This window comes from Pholis gunnellus (genome assembly GCF_910591455.1).
Source record: "Pholis gunnellus genome assembly, chromosome: 22".
NCBI classification, from domain to species: Eukaryota; Metazoa; Chordata; class Actinopteri; order Perciformes; family Pholidae; genus Pholis; species Pholis gunnellus.
The window spans coordinates 4,606,034-4,621,597 of NC_136549.1; the positions used below are offsets into that span (position 1 = coordinate 4,606,034).

At 45.9% G+C, this 15,564-nt stretch overlaps 1 protein-coding gene across 1 annotated transcript in view; it reads left to right on the forward strand.

The window, feature by feature from the left end:
• The window catches only part of nav3 (neuron navigator 3), a gene marked incomplete at its 5' end in the record, with an annotated part of 173,251 nt that overhangs the window by 129,399 nt on the left and 28,288 nt on the right, over nt 1–15,564 (forward strand). Inside the window, 8 exons of the mRNA XM_079183853.1 lie at nt 5,880–6,003; nt 7,540–7,849; nt 8,261–9,011; nt 10,237–10,662; nt 11,439–11,480; nt 13,183–13,340; nt 13,777–13,971; nt 14,417–14,469. Of these exons, the coding sequence (XP_079039979.1) occupies nt 5,880–6,003; nt 7,540–7,849; nt 8,261–9,011; nt 10,237–10,662; nt 11,439–11,480; nt 13,183–13,340; nt 13,777–13,971; nt 14,417–14,469 (2,059 nt within the window). The remainder of the gene's footprint in view (nt 1–5,879; nt 6,004–7,539; nt 7,850–8,260; nt 9,012–10,236; nt 10,663–11,438; nt 11,481–13,182; nt 13,341–13,776; nt 13,972–14,416; nt 14,470–15,564) is intronic.

Below are 15,564 nucleotides of genomic sequence, written 5' to 3' on the forward strand. Positions count from 1 at the left end.
ACGGCTCATTGATGCTTCTTTGTGCTGCCGTTTGAGTGGAGTCAGACTGCCTAATGTGCCCTGATAGGCCGGCTCTTTGTGCTCTCCATCAGAGTCTGTGAGACCCTCGCCAGCTTTGGCGGCCCATAGAGAAGAAGAGTCATTTGCGCGGATGTCTTGGTGTTTTCTCATGTTTAATTGCGAGGGCTCAGAGGCATTAACTGGGATTACGGCACAGGCAAATGAAGGATGAGCGCTTTCCATTTACATTGCAGAGCCCTGCTCTCTGTGTGTGTGTGTGTGTGTGTGTGTGTGTGTGTGTGTGTGTGTGTGTGTGTGTGTGTGTGTGTGTGTGTGTGTGTGTGTGTGTGTGTGTGTGTGTGTGTGTGTGTGTGTGTGTGTGTGTGAAGAACAGAAACCGTGCATTTCAAAGTTTTGCGTGTGACACAGATAGTTGTCATGGTGGTTGGAGAAAGGACGTCTTTGTTGTGGCTCTTGTGTTTCCCTCTCTGAGCTCTCTAGCCTGCTGTGTGTACAGTTAGTTAGTTAGATTTATTATGGTCCCTGAAGCGAGCATCCGCCAAACGCAATGACACACCATTAAAAGTTGTGATCCAAGGCCCGATGTATTCGATGTCTTTATGTATGTTAGACCAACTTACACGCTGTTGAACAAACCTATATTTTTTGCTTTTTTTCCCCCGTTGCTGCATTTTTTGACCATCAGTGGTGATGTTTCTCATATTGTGGGATGGTAAAGTCATTCTAGACTGCATGATAGACTAAGATCCACAGACAGTGAATGAACTGAAGCAGACTTCAGTGCGAACATCACAAGCAAACACAGGAAGTGCCAGTGTGCCCCGGTGAACAGGTAAATAAATACTTTACTTGAGGCAGAAGGACATGAATCGCTAATGAGAAGGTTTGTGAATAAAAGAGCGAAGGTATTTGGCTTTTATTCAACCTTGGTATCATCTTTAGTTCAGAGTTAACATCTCTGTTGTGGATGAAGGTGATTTATTCGTTGGCTTATTATCAGCCCACTCATTCAGCCTCCTATTTACTGTCAACCAAGCAGCAGCAAAAAGCCTCTCCCTTCGTTCCAGCTTCGACAAACTGTTGTTTCTTTGTACACGGAATGATCAAAGGATGGAGGAAATAGGAATTCATTTGCAAGGTGTTTTGTTTTTTTACTTTTAATTCTTCCACTTTTATGTTGTTGCCAATATATTTTACAATTCATCCCCGTGTTTTTATTTTTCAGCCAAAAGCATTAGTAACTGTTCATAGAGTTAGGATTTTGACAGTAATGATACATATTCTAAATGAAGTGTTAGACGCTCATGAATACATACGGGTCCCTTCAAATACCATTACATATGAGCGTTACGTAAGAAGTCCCCTTGAGTACGCGTTGCGTTGCATTCCCCCATCTGTGGACGTCCCATCTCCACTCCCTTCAACACCATTCCTCCCAAATATTTATCAGCCCCCTCATCATAATCTCATTAATCTCCATGAAACGGAGAAATCACCGACGTTATTCCTTTTATTTCATGCTGCTAATAGCATTTCGTCCTCTGGGTCTTTTGAAAAGAAACAAGACCAAGCCTGTTGAATATTGCATGAGGGGATGACTGCGCGGTTGAGTGGAGCCACAGCAGTGTGTTCATAGCACGGGAGCAGCAGAACGCCGCGTCGCAGCGGGCGCAAATCAGGGATTTGCAATAGAATCTGCAAAGAACTGCAAACATTTGGAAGGGCAGGCATCTGTTTCCATCCTCATTCAATTCACTTGTTTTCAAAGTCCCCATCTACTAGGTAGCTGGCTTTGGCTGGTGAGAAGCTCTGCTCCGGCTTTTTGGTGTTACGCCCCAGATTTCCCCAACAGGTTCAGGGTTTTGAAAATCAGGCCAGAGCTTCTTATAGCTCTAGTTATCATACGATTCCATACCACCTCTGTTTTACACCAACCGACAAAAGGTCGCGCTATGTAGGGCGTTATGATCCAAGGCATCGCAGTCTTCTCATGAAAAGAACTTTGACAATGGAAATGCAGTGTGTTATGGATACTGCGACTTGTTTGGTGCCATCTGTGCAGCTCACTGCCTCGCATGTGAATATGGGAGAGAAGGCAACGTTCTCCTCAGTGGCCTCCTCTCGAGCATTCCGCTCTGTACATCGTCGCTCATTGTTAATTTAAGAAGTTATGACACAAAAGTCCAGCTCGCCCGCTCATGCTGTAGGGTTATCGAGTTCGGTTTTTTGAGGATGAACACCCCCCCCCCCCTTTTTTTTTTACATCAGGAAAAATCCACAGAGCACGGATGCTCCTCCTCAGCGTCGGTTCCCATCTTCCCATCGACAAAGACGAACACAGTCCTCCATTACTGTTAGCTTAGAAGCTCCGCTGAAGCAGCCCGGGCACTGAGGGGTGCAATAGTGAAGCTTCTTCCCTGCCCTATCAGCAGGGTTTATGGGGTGGTTGATCAATATCGATGACTCAGCTATTGCCATGCTATGTGTCTTTCAGAAATTCTTTTCTGTAGTTTGAGAATCATGCAAGCGTCATATTCTATTTTATTAAAATCTTGTAAAGTATTGTTTTTATCGTGCTCCATTATACTAACAGTGCAAGTCAGTTCATTAACAGAAACTTGACTCAAGAATTCCATTGACAGAAGTGAACGCAAAAAGCTAAGGGCGTCTTTACTTTGTGACGAGGACTCCAAGAGCTCTCCGCTATGACTCATTGTGTTAATTAATCGGGAATTACCCACCACGTAGTTAGAATCATATTACCCACAGGTCTCCGGCTGATTCGCCAGTAAGAGGATTTTCAATATTGTATTAGAGAGACGACCCGAGGAGGAAGGAGACCACACTCCTGTTTAGATCAAACTGGAAGTCAGTGAGCTCCTTCGCTGCCATCTGCCTGTAGACGGCGATAGGCGAACCGTCCTCTGAACGCTGAATTCTGTTTCCAATTTGTCTCGGTTTGGGGGAAATGAATGGCGATGTGGAAAAGGTGAACCTTTTCTCACTTTAAAAGGCGCCTGAATGATATTTGAGATCTGCAATTAGGCATAAGGAGCAATCAGTGCTTGTAAAAAGACCATCTGTGTCTTTGATCTCTCCTGATTTTCATCTCTAAAGCAAGTTTCTCTCTGAGAATTTTATGCTTATAGGAGCCTTTTCTTTTCTTTTTACAACAAATGAATATAATAGTTTATAGAGACAGGGCTTTCTGTATGTCTGTGCACCCAAGTCACTTTGGACTGCTTCATTTTGTTGGGAGCCCCCCCCCCCCCCACGGTCTTGGCCCGCGCTGAAGGCTTGTCTCAGAGGACTCTGCAGAGTGCACTGCAACTCCCCTGTCGCTGTAAAGCTGAGCAAACTTCGAATCAGATCGTCAAGGTGACCCGGCAGCCGCCATCACCACTAAAGCTCAAAGACCCCCCCCCGGCGAAAGACCGCGAGTTTAACCTCGACACCCGAAGTATGTTCCTCCGCTCGCCGTGGTCTTCTTTAAAACAGACGCCGCCCTCAACTCAAAGCACAGCCGCGTTATCAGCATAGACAGGCTTAAGTGCAGATGAGAGGAACCGATTAAAGGGAAACAAGCCGGGCGTGTTTCAAAGCCATCGATTTCCACGAGCTTTGTTTGCAAAAGCCCGGCGTGTGTAGAAACACTTACTCAAACACACTCGTCTCTGATATCAGAGCTCCACTCTCAGCGCTCGGCAGCTGCCTTTCTTTTAACTAAAGAACTGCAGTAAAACTGTGGAGACACACGCACACACACACACACACACACACACACACACACACACACACACACACACACACAACGCTAAAGCTCTGATTGACAGCGAGGATGCCATTTATTTTGTCGTATGACAAGCTGCTCTGCTCTTTAAACATCCTTCTCTGAATTGAAGGAAAATTGAATCTCAAGATGAGAGATCATGGATGGTAAAAGGAGAAATTGGTTATAATGCTCAACAACACAAAGACACATTGCCTGTTGTCTCTTTCACGGTTTCTTCTTTACGTTTTTTTAATATACATTTTCATTATTATATATTTCTTCTTTTTTTCAGACTGAAAGTCTGCATAAGAGCATATTCTACAGAGCTAAAGCTGCAGTTTGTAGTTGTATGCGGTTATGACTCTAAATAAATGAATCTGTCATAAGAGCAAATCAATTTCACACCGCACCTTCACACCGCACCTTCACACTGCACCTTCACACTGCACCTTCACACTGCACCAGTGGGCAACTGGGTTGCAAGCTGTCTGCTCTCAGGTGGCAGGTCAATAGACCGCCCGTTCATTTCTGCATGTAGACTCGAGCAACTGGCTGCTTTACATTTATCATCCAGAGTGTTTTATCTTTTTTTGTTTCATGACCGTTAACACTGTAATTTAATAAAAGGATGCAATATAGCTCATGACTGGCATGTACGTTTTAAGCAAAACAACTCTTATAGTTATTATTATTATTATTTTCGGAACAAACTTTAGAAAATCAATAACGCCATTATCTTCAGCCGGAGAACAACTGAACACGTCCGCATGTCTCCAGCCCCCCCCGCCCCCGTCCCCCCGTCCTCGTCCTCCATTGTGAGCCTTTGTAAAGAATGAGTCATTATTCTCTCATTTTCCGCCTGCCTTCGGGTCCCATCCTTGCCTGCGATGAATTATAGATGGCGAGCCCGAATTGACTGGTTGATAAAAGTGTAATTATCTTCTGGAAGTATTTTTTATTTTATTTTTTGTTTAAAAACTCGGGGTGTTGTTTGCGATCCATCAGACTGGAAATTCACATCAGATGAAAGGATCTGTTTGTGAAAAACAATGAGTTGGCTCTTTTGTTATCTGTCTGTTATGCCATTGTGTTAACAGCCATTTTGTTAGTATTGATTGTCATCGCTCTCTCTCTGTGTGTCTGCTGCTCAGTCATTTTTCCTTCTGGATTTAAATTAAACTCTCAAGGATGTTTTGATCAGATTTGTCATGCAAACTCTCTGACACACACACACACACACACACACACACACATAAAGGCACACATGCATGCAGTGTTGATACCTGTGAGGTGTATGTGAGCTGTCACACCTGCGATGCGCGTGTGTGTGTGTGTGTGTGTGTGAGACAGAGAGAGAGAGAGATAGAGGTAATGAAAGAGAAGATGAGATAATATATAGTAATTGAAGGTGATTCATTGTGTCTGATAGCTGAAAATGGGTTTTCAGATTAGTGAAACATATTGCAGGAGTTTTAATTCTGTTGTAATTAAACAGAGAGTGTCTGTGTCTGTGTGTGTGTGTGTCTGTGTGTGTGTGTCTGTGTGTGTGTGGAAGTGATCACTGTTGGATCCATAAGCTCCACGTCTAGGGGGCTCTTGTCAGCCTTCAACAACAGCTAAATGATAACGGTGCCAGTGAAGATCCTTTTTATTCCTTTGCACAATAAAAAGCTTAACGATTAATGAGCCAACGCCTTTTTTGTGAGTGTTGGGGGGTTTAGAAAAAATAACTCTAATACCCACAATTGAATTCAATGGGGCCCTAAAAAAGAAGTGCCGCTGTTTGAAGAGACAAATTGGGCAATTACAATTTATCTAAAAATCCGTTGGTGAGAAAATGATGTTTTATTCTGCAAAAACCTTCAGTCAGTGAGTGATTTAGAAGTTGTAATCGAGTGAGAAGGTGAAGGTGGCAGATGTGCCGCAGGCTTTGTTAGTAAAGCACAGAGCACCGCTGTGTACGGTCAGAGGAAATCGGTCCATCCTGGTCTGAGAATGGCTGTCGCACGCCACCGCTGCACGCGCTGGAATTACTACACAAACTAGAGAAATGACCTCACCGACCTCTGCTCTTCTCCTTCTGCAGTTGGGACGACAGCAGCTCGGTGAGCAGCGGCCTGAGCGACACTCTGGACAACATCAGCACGGATGATCTGAACACGGCCACCTACTCCGCCGACAGCTCATCGCGCAAAAGCAAAGGAGCGCAGGTGAGGACACGTGCACTAACCGCTTGGTCACGCCCTGAGCTTTCCTCTAGCGCCGCCATCAGGTCAAAACGTTTCATTTATTTTCAATACTTTGGTTCTTCACCAAAATACCTGCAAAACTAATGGCATTCCCGTCAGCTGTTCTTTCTGTTTAACTAGCAACAGTTTCATGCTAACATCCTAAACTAAGATGGTGAACATGGTATACATTACACATGCTAAACATCCGCATGCTAGCATCGTCATAGCGAGCATGTTGCCGTGCTAGCATTTATCTCAAAGCACCACTGTGTCTACGTTCAGCCTCACAGAGCTGCTAGCATGTAGCTATGTGTCTTGTTAGCTATACAGCAGCTTGTAGATGGAGTTAATTAACATCAGTGGAACAGTAATTACCTTCCAAGCCAGAACTCATTATGTGGTGTGATTCTTATTTTGTATTCTTTACACAAGAAGTTCAGTTTACCGGTCACGAGGGGCTTTACCTCCATAAAACAGATTCTGCATTCATGTTTGTAGTCCGGGTAGTATTGACCAATCACGTTCTAGCAGGCTTTGGTTGAATGCGGGTAAACTGTCCGAGTGGAGAGTAAAAGAGGCGGAGCTCTTTGGCCGAAATCCAATCTGGGAAACCCGCTATTGTCTTTTCATTGGTTTAAAATGAGCTTGTAAACTGGCTACTTGTGAAAGAATCCGGTCGTACGCGTTGTCTCTCAACTTCAACTCCAGTTTTAAAGCGGTCCTCTTGGCGGGGAGGGTTTAATGGAAGATGCTGTTTGGTTGCATCGCGGGAAACGTAGGTCGTGTGTTTGTAGCTTGACCCATACCAGGAAGTGAAGTAGGGTTATTCTTTTTTCAACCTGTCTCTTCTGAATCCCTCAACTTTATGAAAGTGCAGAACTAAACCCATGGAGTACCTTTTTAACACAAAACATCACGGGGAAAGTTTACAAAGCAGTTACAGAAAATTAGCTGTAAAAGACTGAAAATAAGTCACATTTTTGTGCTATAAAAAGATTGAATTGTGAGATCTGACTAAATATCTATATCAAATGCGGAGCTGCAAGCGTGCTGGTTGAGCATGAAACCCAAGGCCAGGCTTTGTGTGAGCTCTGAAATCACAGCTGAGGGAATTAACTGTGAACCGAAGGCCACCGCTCAGCTCTCCTCGCAGGCGTTAGCTGTATTCTGCCAAGTATCTTTGGCCCCTCATGAAATACTCAACAGACCGGGCTCTTAAGAGACTCTGGTGTTGCTAAGGAGACCAGCCATCTGTCAAGGTAGGCTAGTTATCACTGCTGTGTGTGTGTGTGGGCGTGTTTGCGCGAGTCCCAAAAGAGGAGATTTTGACGTGTGTGATTCCAGAGATAGCTACGACTTCACACACAAACACACACCGCACTGCTCCGTTGGTGCAGGGACTTATATCTCACTGTGGTGGCTGTATGATCTTACGTACTCTTTTAGGTACAGCAGTCATTATTTTTACGGAATAATCTATATGTGCTTTCTTTGACACCCACCACCCCCCCCCAGTCCCAGAAAGGAAGCAGGTCCAAACATGCAGAGCAGGAGGTGAGCAGCAGCTGGGCCGGAGCCGAGGACCTGAAGAAGGTGGAGGAGGAGCTGGACGCGAGCATGGACCCCGGCAGCGGCTCCTCCCGCTGGAAGCCCTCCTCGTCCTCCTCTTCCGCTCAAGCCCAGAGTCAGTACGAGGAAGCCGGTCAGAAGGCCGCCGCGCTGGCCCAGATGTCCCAGACGGGCTCGTGGAGGCGGGGCATGACGGCCCAGGTGGGCATTACGCCACCCAGGACCAAGGGTACCTCCGCTGCCCACAAAACACCAGGTGAGATTTGTTTTAATATCTATAATCCACAGGTAGAAATGAAATACAGTAGATGTGCCTTTGCTTTTAATATTGGTTTTGGGAGATGTTTTGTAATGGAGAGTCGTGAATTTGCAGCATATTTGTTGCCTCTGTGTCACTGTTAGCTGTGCTTGGAGACTGTGCAGCTGCTCTTACATTTTCTGTCCACTAAGCAAGTTGGGCAGCTTTGTTGCAGATAAGTATCGCTCGCTTTTCACTGCAGCTGAGCTGTGATAAACAGCTGGCTGCTGGTCAAAATGTACACTAATTTGGCTTTCCCTGCTCTGTGGCACCACAGGTGATTAAAAAACAAACAACCGCTGGGCCAAGAATCTGCTGGGGGTGATGTTTTTTGTATTTGTGCTAATAAGTCTTTATGCAAATTCACAGGCAAAACTGATGACACTAAGGCCTCGGAGAAGGGCAAGGCGCCTTCCAAGAGTTCAGCAGCCATCCAGCGCTCACCCTCCGATGCCGGGAAGAGTAGCGGAGATGAAGGTAAGAAACCTCCCTCCGGCATCGGCCGCCCACCCACCACTGCGTCTTTTGGATACAAGAAGATCCCCGGTGCCAGTGGTACCCTAATCACCTCCAGCGGGGCAACGCTCGCCAGCGGCTCAGCCACCCTGGGCAAGGCGCCCAAATCCTCAGCTGCCCTCGGCAAAGGCACAGGCATCGGCGGCGTGCGCAAGACCAGCTTGGACGGCTCACAGCCCCAGGATGACGGCATCCTGCTCAGCTGCAGTGCCTCCAAAGTGACCCTGCAGTACCGCTCTCTGCCCAGACCGGCCAAATCCTCCAGCGGAGCAGCAGCAGGGCGCGGCGGGCACCGCTCCAGCTCCAGCAGCATCGACTCGAACGTGAGCGGCAAGTCAGCCGGGGGGGCAGCGGCGGCGGCTGCGGCGACACAAGCGGGTGCCAAGCGCAGGGACGGAAAAGTGGGCTCCGACCGTTCTGACCGCTCCAGTCCCATCACCATCAACCAGACGGACAAGGAGAAAGTGGCGGTGTCAGACCAGGACGCCTCAGCAGGACTGTCCACCTCTCCCAAGTCCAGCCCCACCTCCAGTTCAACCGGCCAATCAGGCCTCAGGCAGCCGGGCTCCAAGTACCCCGATATCGCTTCCCCTACGTTCCGCAGGTCAGACACACAATAACATGCACGCGGCTTCCGTTCTGTCTTTGTCCCTCGCCGTGTGTGTTTCTACGTGACTCAAGCATTTCATCACATGCTGTATTTGGTTAATAGCTACAAGGGATGTTTTTCTACAGCAAGCGTGCCTTTTAGATGCAATATAAGTTCAGGTCTTGCAGTACTTAGATTGTACTTTGGATTCAGGTGATTCTGTCTATTTCAGAATTGAAGGCTGTTTTCATTCATTATCATTTCCTGGTTCCCCAGACTCCTGTAACAGATAGGGGGCATTTATTGAAGACCTCGTCTGTCGTGGTAAAGTCTCGCCAAAAGTACTCCGGCAAATTTAGATATGTTTTGATGCGCAAGATCAATACGTGACATTTAATAAATCACATTTCTGCGCCTCCACAGAAAGATTGATTGAGCGTGTTCACTCGGCTGCACAGCCAATGGGGGCCATCGCATAGATTGTCCGCTGGTGTAGGTGATAAGCCACTGCAGATGAAACATATATTTACCCCGCAGATGAAGGGGCGATGGCTTTTCATTCGGGTTCAGCCAAATCCAGCTCAGCAGTTGTTGATCAGAACAGACAGGAGACAGGAGTTTCTCGCCTCGCCGATCCCTGACTCATTAGAAGCACGCGTTGTGCAGGCGCGGCCAGACATTCGTCCCTATCCGATCTGTCAGGCCGACCCGTTTCATCTGCATGCCTTCAAGCTTGCTATATTTTTTTTTCACCTTTTTATATTTCATGTGATTGCGATGACAGACTGGGACAGGCGCAATATGAGTAGCAGGCTGTCTGAGCATATGTGGGAGGCGAGCGGAGTTGAGTGGCCTAACAGATTAGGTTCTTAAAAGTCACAGGGCTGAAACGTGCAAAGCTGTGAAAGCAGATGTGTCGATGTAAGTTACTGAGGATCTGCCGCTGAAATGAGGTGGAGTTTGCCGCGAGGGATACATGTGTTGAGAAGTGTGCTCAGTGTTTTATCCGTAGTTTGACGTCGGTGTTACAACAAAGATGTGGGGATGTTTGAGTTGCTGTAGTTTCTTGATGCCTGTGACCACTGCAGTAATACAATATCAAATGCAATATACATTAGATAACCTCAATGTAATCCACTTTCTGAAAGTACCAAAATGAATTCATTTTCCAGTATGGATCTTGCAGAGGCTCATCACTTTGAGCATTTCTGAATGACTGCACCCACCTCTCTACCCCCAGATTGTTTGGCACCAAAGCCAGCAGCAAGGCCAGCTCTCCGGGCACTCCCGACTCTGGCAAGTGCCCCTCAATACTTGGCAGCCCCCACGGCACGCTGGCGAGGCAGGTCAGTCTGGACTCGCCCTCCTCTGGCACGGGGAGCCTGGGCAGCGCTTGCGGCCTGAGCGGCGGCAGTAGCCCGCTATACGGCAAAACCCCAGACCTGTGCACCGACTCCCCGGCGTCCAGCCCGGCCTCTGGCCTCTCCCTGCCCTCCAACGCTCGGCCCTGGCCGGCCTGTAGCTCGTCAGCTGGCAGCAAGGACACACTGAGCTGCCAAAGCATGACCAGTCTGCACACCAGCTCTGAGTCCATTGATCTCCCGCTGGGCCACCACGGGCCCAAGGTTACACGAACCGGCAGTGTCAAGTCCACCCTGTCTGAGGGGTGAGTAACGGGGAATACGATTGGGCTGAATCGTATTCATTGTTTCATTTGAGAACAGAGACAAGAGGTCTTTATCCTAAGATATAAACATGAATGCAGAGGAAGCCTCAGCAACATAATTAAAAGAAGAAGAAGAAATTGACCAATCCAACACAAAGCTTGGTTGGATTTAGGTTTCTTTTTTCCAGCATGGTTTTGGTATTCTCCTTCTTTCCAGAGTCTTACCCTTTTATTACTCACTGACCCACCTGACGTGCCAACTTTTCCACAGTTAGTCTATTGCCTTGACCAGGTACCAGTCTTAGTGGTTCTGGGATCATCATTTAACCTATTTAAAACAATCAAGACACTAGTAGTTGTGGGTCTGAAGCCATGCTAGAAAAGTCCCACAATACATTAAGATCATTCCAGACGCTCATTCCCATGAGAAGTCTTTATCAGGGTGTTTCCATTGTTTTGTCCACATACTGTCCATGCAATACATAAACAGAATGAAGAGTAATCATGGTAGTTTATTTTCCCTTACTAGCTTAGCTGTATGTCTCAAAAATGAAACAATTGATTCATATTTAAATCGGCCTATATATTTCTGTACTGTGATACATTAGTAGTGTCTTTGTTTTCTTCATTGTGTGTGTCTTTGTGTATGTGTGTGTGTGTGTGTGTGTGTCAAAGGTCAAGTTTGTAAAATGTGACCCAAGTCTTTTTCTCATGTAAATCAAACAAAAATGTTTTCTGTTGTCCATCTAATTCACTCATCCTTTGTGTTTTAACAGCATGCCTCTTGACAGAAACACGCTTCCCAAAAAGGGACTGAGGTACAACACATCTGCAGCAAGAGCCCATCCTCAACTGTTCTTCTTTTAATCACCCACATAGATCATTAGTAGACATTTGCATGAAAGTAATCATTCTGATATCAAGTGTACTTTTCACGTTGTTGTATGTGTGGGTGGGACGATGAACACACCGTCTTTAGCAGTGATTCCCAACCAGAGTTTCCTGTAATGAATATACAGGTTAAATATTTAGCTTAAAGTAATCTATAATTGAGAGAAAAGGTTGGGAACTACAGGTTAGCAAATGTTGTGGTTGTCTTTTGCAGCATTTACACTGCAGTACTACGTTCCTGCACAAATCAGACTAGCTGTGGATTTTGAGAATGCCTTACGTAATACAATGCAGACTCCAACTTGCTTTGGTCACCTTGTGTACCCAGTAATAGTGTTTGACTCGACAGAAGTGTCAACCCAAACCCTAATGAAGTCTAAACCTTTGACCTATTGTTTCACCTCCAGATAATGCTTTCTCATGTGTCAGGATCTGATTGTTTTACCACAGATCCTGAAGTCCAAATTAGATTATAACTCTCTTTAAGAGGGGCGAAATGTTCTGATGCAGTGTAAATGCTGCCTAAGTCCCTCCGTTTGTATGTCTGCTTCTCTGTGTGCATCTTCATCCGATTGCCATCATTTAGAAATGCGGCAAAACGCAGCCGCCATGACAGCGCAGTTCTTCCTCAGCTCCCTAACATGGCCCCAAACCTCCTGATAACATTTGCAGTGTTAGCCGAAGGGGCGGAAGTAGAATGGATACTTTTGATTTGAGCTGGGACTAAAGAGACTGAGACAGAAATACCATAACCCATTCATCACAGTGGCACAACCTCTGCAGGGAACAACCTCTCTAGCCAATTATACAGCAGCGCTGCAGAGGGGTTGAATGGGGCCTGCTGGCTTCAAACCATTCTTTCATTTCGATGGCATTTGGTGCTGACACTCTTTTTTAGCCTAAAAGCCTCCGATCTTATACTCCACTTTATGCCTGTTGGTTGGGATGTTCAGTATAGACTGCAGTGTTTTTACGGCCGTCTGTTCACATCTTAAACCAGGCAGCTTTTTTTTGCCTGACCCCTTTAGTCATATCACTAAGCATGTTTAGTCCCGCTTATGGGCATTTTGCAAGTATACTGTGTCACACACTGACCCTTGGATATTTCAGTCTGCTCCCTTTCAACACCAGCGAGCGTCGAACGTTGCTGTACTCTCAGACACCCAATCCCCGCTGGGGGAGGAATGCGAAGCACAGGCGTGGGGGGGACCGAAGCAGGGTCAGATGTGACAAGCGTAGTAATGGGGACGTCGGAAGGAAGGCGGCTCTGAAAAGGGATGAGTGCAAAACTCAATTATCATCCTCAGAGGATTAAATATGGCCGATTGTCACGCCGGCGATAAGGGGGCCTTCTGTTGCTGAGCCACTTTGGAGCTGGGGAGAGAAGAGATGAGCGGCAGTGCGTTTGGCAGCTTTGGCGCACTGCGTGTATAAACGACTAAATGTGTGTAGATGCATGCGTGTAAGCATCTGTGTGTGGCTGCATGGTGGTTGTTGTTTTTTCGCCATCTGCTCACATGCTTCTATTATGTAGCTCTGCACTCATTTCATCACCACAGAAATCCACTGCTTGGACTTTCAAATACGTCTCTACTTGCCTCGTGCTTACTGTGTCTTTGTGGGATTCAGGTACCCTCCGTCCTCCCGGCAGACGTCCCACGAGGAAGGGAAGGAGTGGTTGAGGTCCCATTCAACAGGGGGACTTCAGGACACAGGCAGCCAGTCCCCACTGTCTCCTCCGGGAGCTTCCTGCACGAACACTGGAAAATACCACTACTCCAACCTGCGTAAGGCTATAGGAACAAACTCACTGTAGCACATCTGGAATAGATCTGAGTTACAACGTGTCCATAGGCAGTGAATGTTTTGTATTTGCTCCCAGTTATTTTCATGTGTTAATATGATGTAATTTCTCACAGCCAAGAGCCTGTGATAGCCTGTACAACTTGCCACCAGCCATTACTAATGCTTCTTCATTTTATGCCAACTTAAGGCGAGACACAAGCAAACTAAATGGTGAAAAACAATAGTTTTAACTGTCTGTTTCAACCTGTGCTTAAGAATATCTAATTCATGACACATCTGCAACATTGTTCGATCATATCCAGCTGTATGTCATGCATCAATAGTTGATCACTGGTGATTTTTACACATGCACAAATGTAACGATGGGAAAATATAATGTTATCAACACAGATCTTGGTGTTTTTCCCCTCCGTGCAGTGAGCCCCACCAACATCAGCCAGTATAACCTGCCACCAGGCAGCACCAGCATGAGCCGCTCCAACAGCATCCCTGCCCAGGACTCCTTTGACCTGTACGGGGAGGGCCATCCACTGGGTGGCAGCGCAACCTCCCTGGAGGACCGCCAACGGGGCATCAGCCGCTCCGGCTCCTTCAGGGACAGCACCGACGAAGGTAGGACACACTCTCCGACACTCTTGACCTACTGAGGAGCCATTATAGATCATTTTAGGGCCACATTCAGCAAAGCAAAGTCCCATCAGTCACCAAGGACTTAAATACCAGATTTAATGAGCTCTTGGCTGATGGCTCACTCTGTTCTGATCTTTTTTGTGAGAGATGTAAGAGGCTGTGATTGCATTCATGTAGAGGTCAGCTTTTTAACAGGCTAAATCATGTTGTTTTTTCACTGCCTCAGTCACTTAGTATAACTGAGCACATCATCTGAATGACTTACCATAGCTATTGAGCCAGCTATAATAAATAAATAAGCAATTGCAGAACTGCCTCCTGGTCAGATTTAATATAAAAGGTTAGAATATTATATGGTCACAGAGTCATTCTTTAATTCCTGTTTTAATTACTTCTGTCACTCTTTACTCTCCATATGTGCTTACAGTCCATGGCTCTTCATTGTCTCTGGTCTCCAGCACGTCTTCATTGTACTCTGCGGTAAGTAGCCGGACAACTTCTCTTTCCTAAATGTACGGCTTTCAGAGCTAGAGTTAAAGTCAGGTGCTGTTCATGTAAAACTAGTAAAGCATGATGTAAACTAGAAGTAGGCAACCTTAGGTGTCACTAGCTTAACCAATTGCTCCCGCATTCCGCAAAGACCCGCCCTGCTCTGCCTCTGATTGGCTAGTACTCGTTGCCTTTTAAGCAGACGGTTGAAGGTCGGTAGGGTTAGATGTGGATGTTTTCATAATGATAGCACCGTGCTTGTATAGTGCTCTCATATATATAATTACAATGTCCTGATTATGGGAGAAAACTTTACCTGTATGGATGGAATAAAACTACAAACCGGTTGGAGATTTTCATTTTGATGTGGTGTCATTATTAAACTTAATGTTAACCATAATGTTGATATGGTTCACTGATTCCTGAACATTTGGGGGGGGGAAATGGCAATTCATATGATGTAAAAACACGTCAAAGTTGCTCCAGTCACTACTTTTATATTAACATTTTAAGGAGTTTGTAGAGACAAATGCAGATTGAATTGCAATCCAACTTGATAGTTCCACTCACCTCTGTGGAGTTTTAGCCTCATTCCGCTCATTGGTTTGGTTTTCCAACCAGCGGTTTTATTGTTTGGCGTAGCACCAAACAGCAAAGTTGGTGACGAGCTTGTGAAACAGTGGAGCATTTAGCAGCCAAAAAGAAAGCTATTTCCCTCAAATGGAGACCATAACAGGAAAAGGAAAGTAAATAAAGCACTTTTATTCGCCAGGTGGCCAGACACACAACTCCAAATTAATGCTAATGTCGGTTAGCTTCTGTGAAATGTGTAAATATGCAAGTTTGCCGTAAAACCTTTATATAACGTGTCAGTGTTGTGTTTACAACTTGTTTCCCTGCCCAAAAACGTTAGTGCAGGTGTAAAGCTGCACTAACTTTTTTTAAATGTGACAGTACATTTGAAAAAATGCATCAGCTGTTCCCAGTGATGCATTAAATCTCACATACACTTTCTTACGTTATTTCTATCTCATCCCTTCTGTGTCCGTAGAGCCCAAAGAAAGAACCTTCCGTCATTGCATGCTT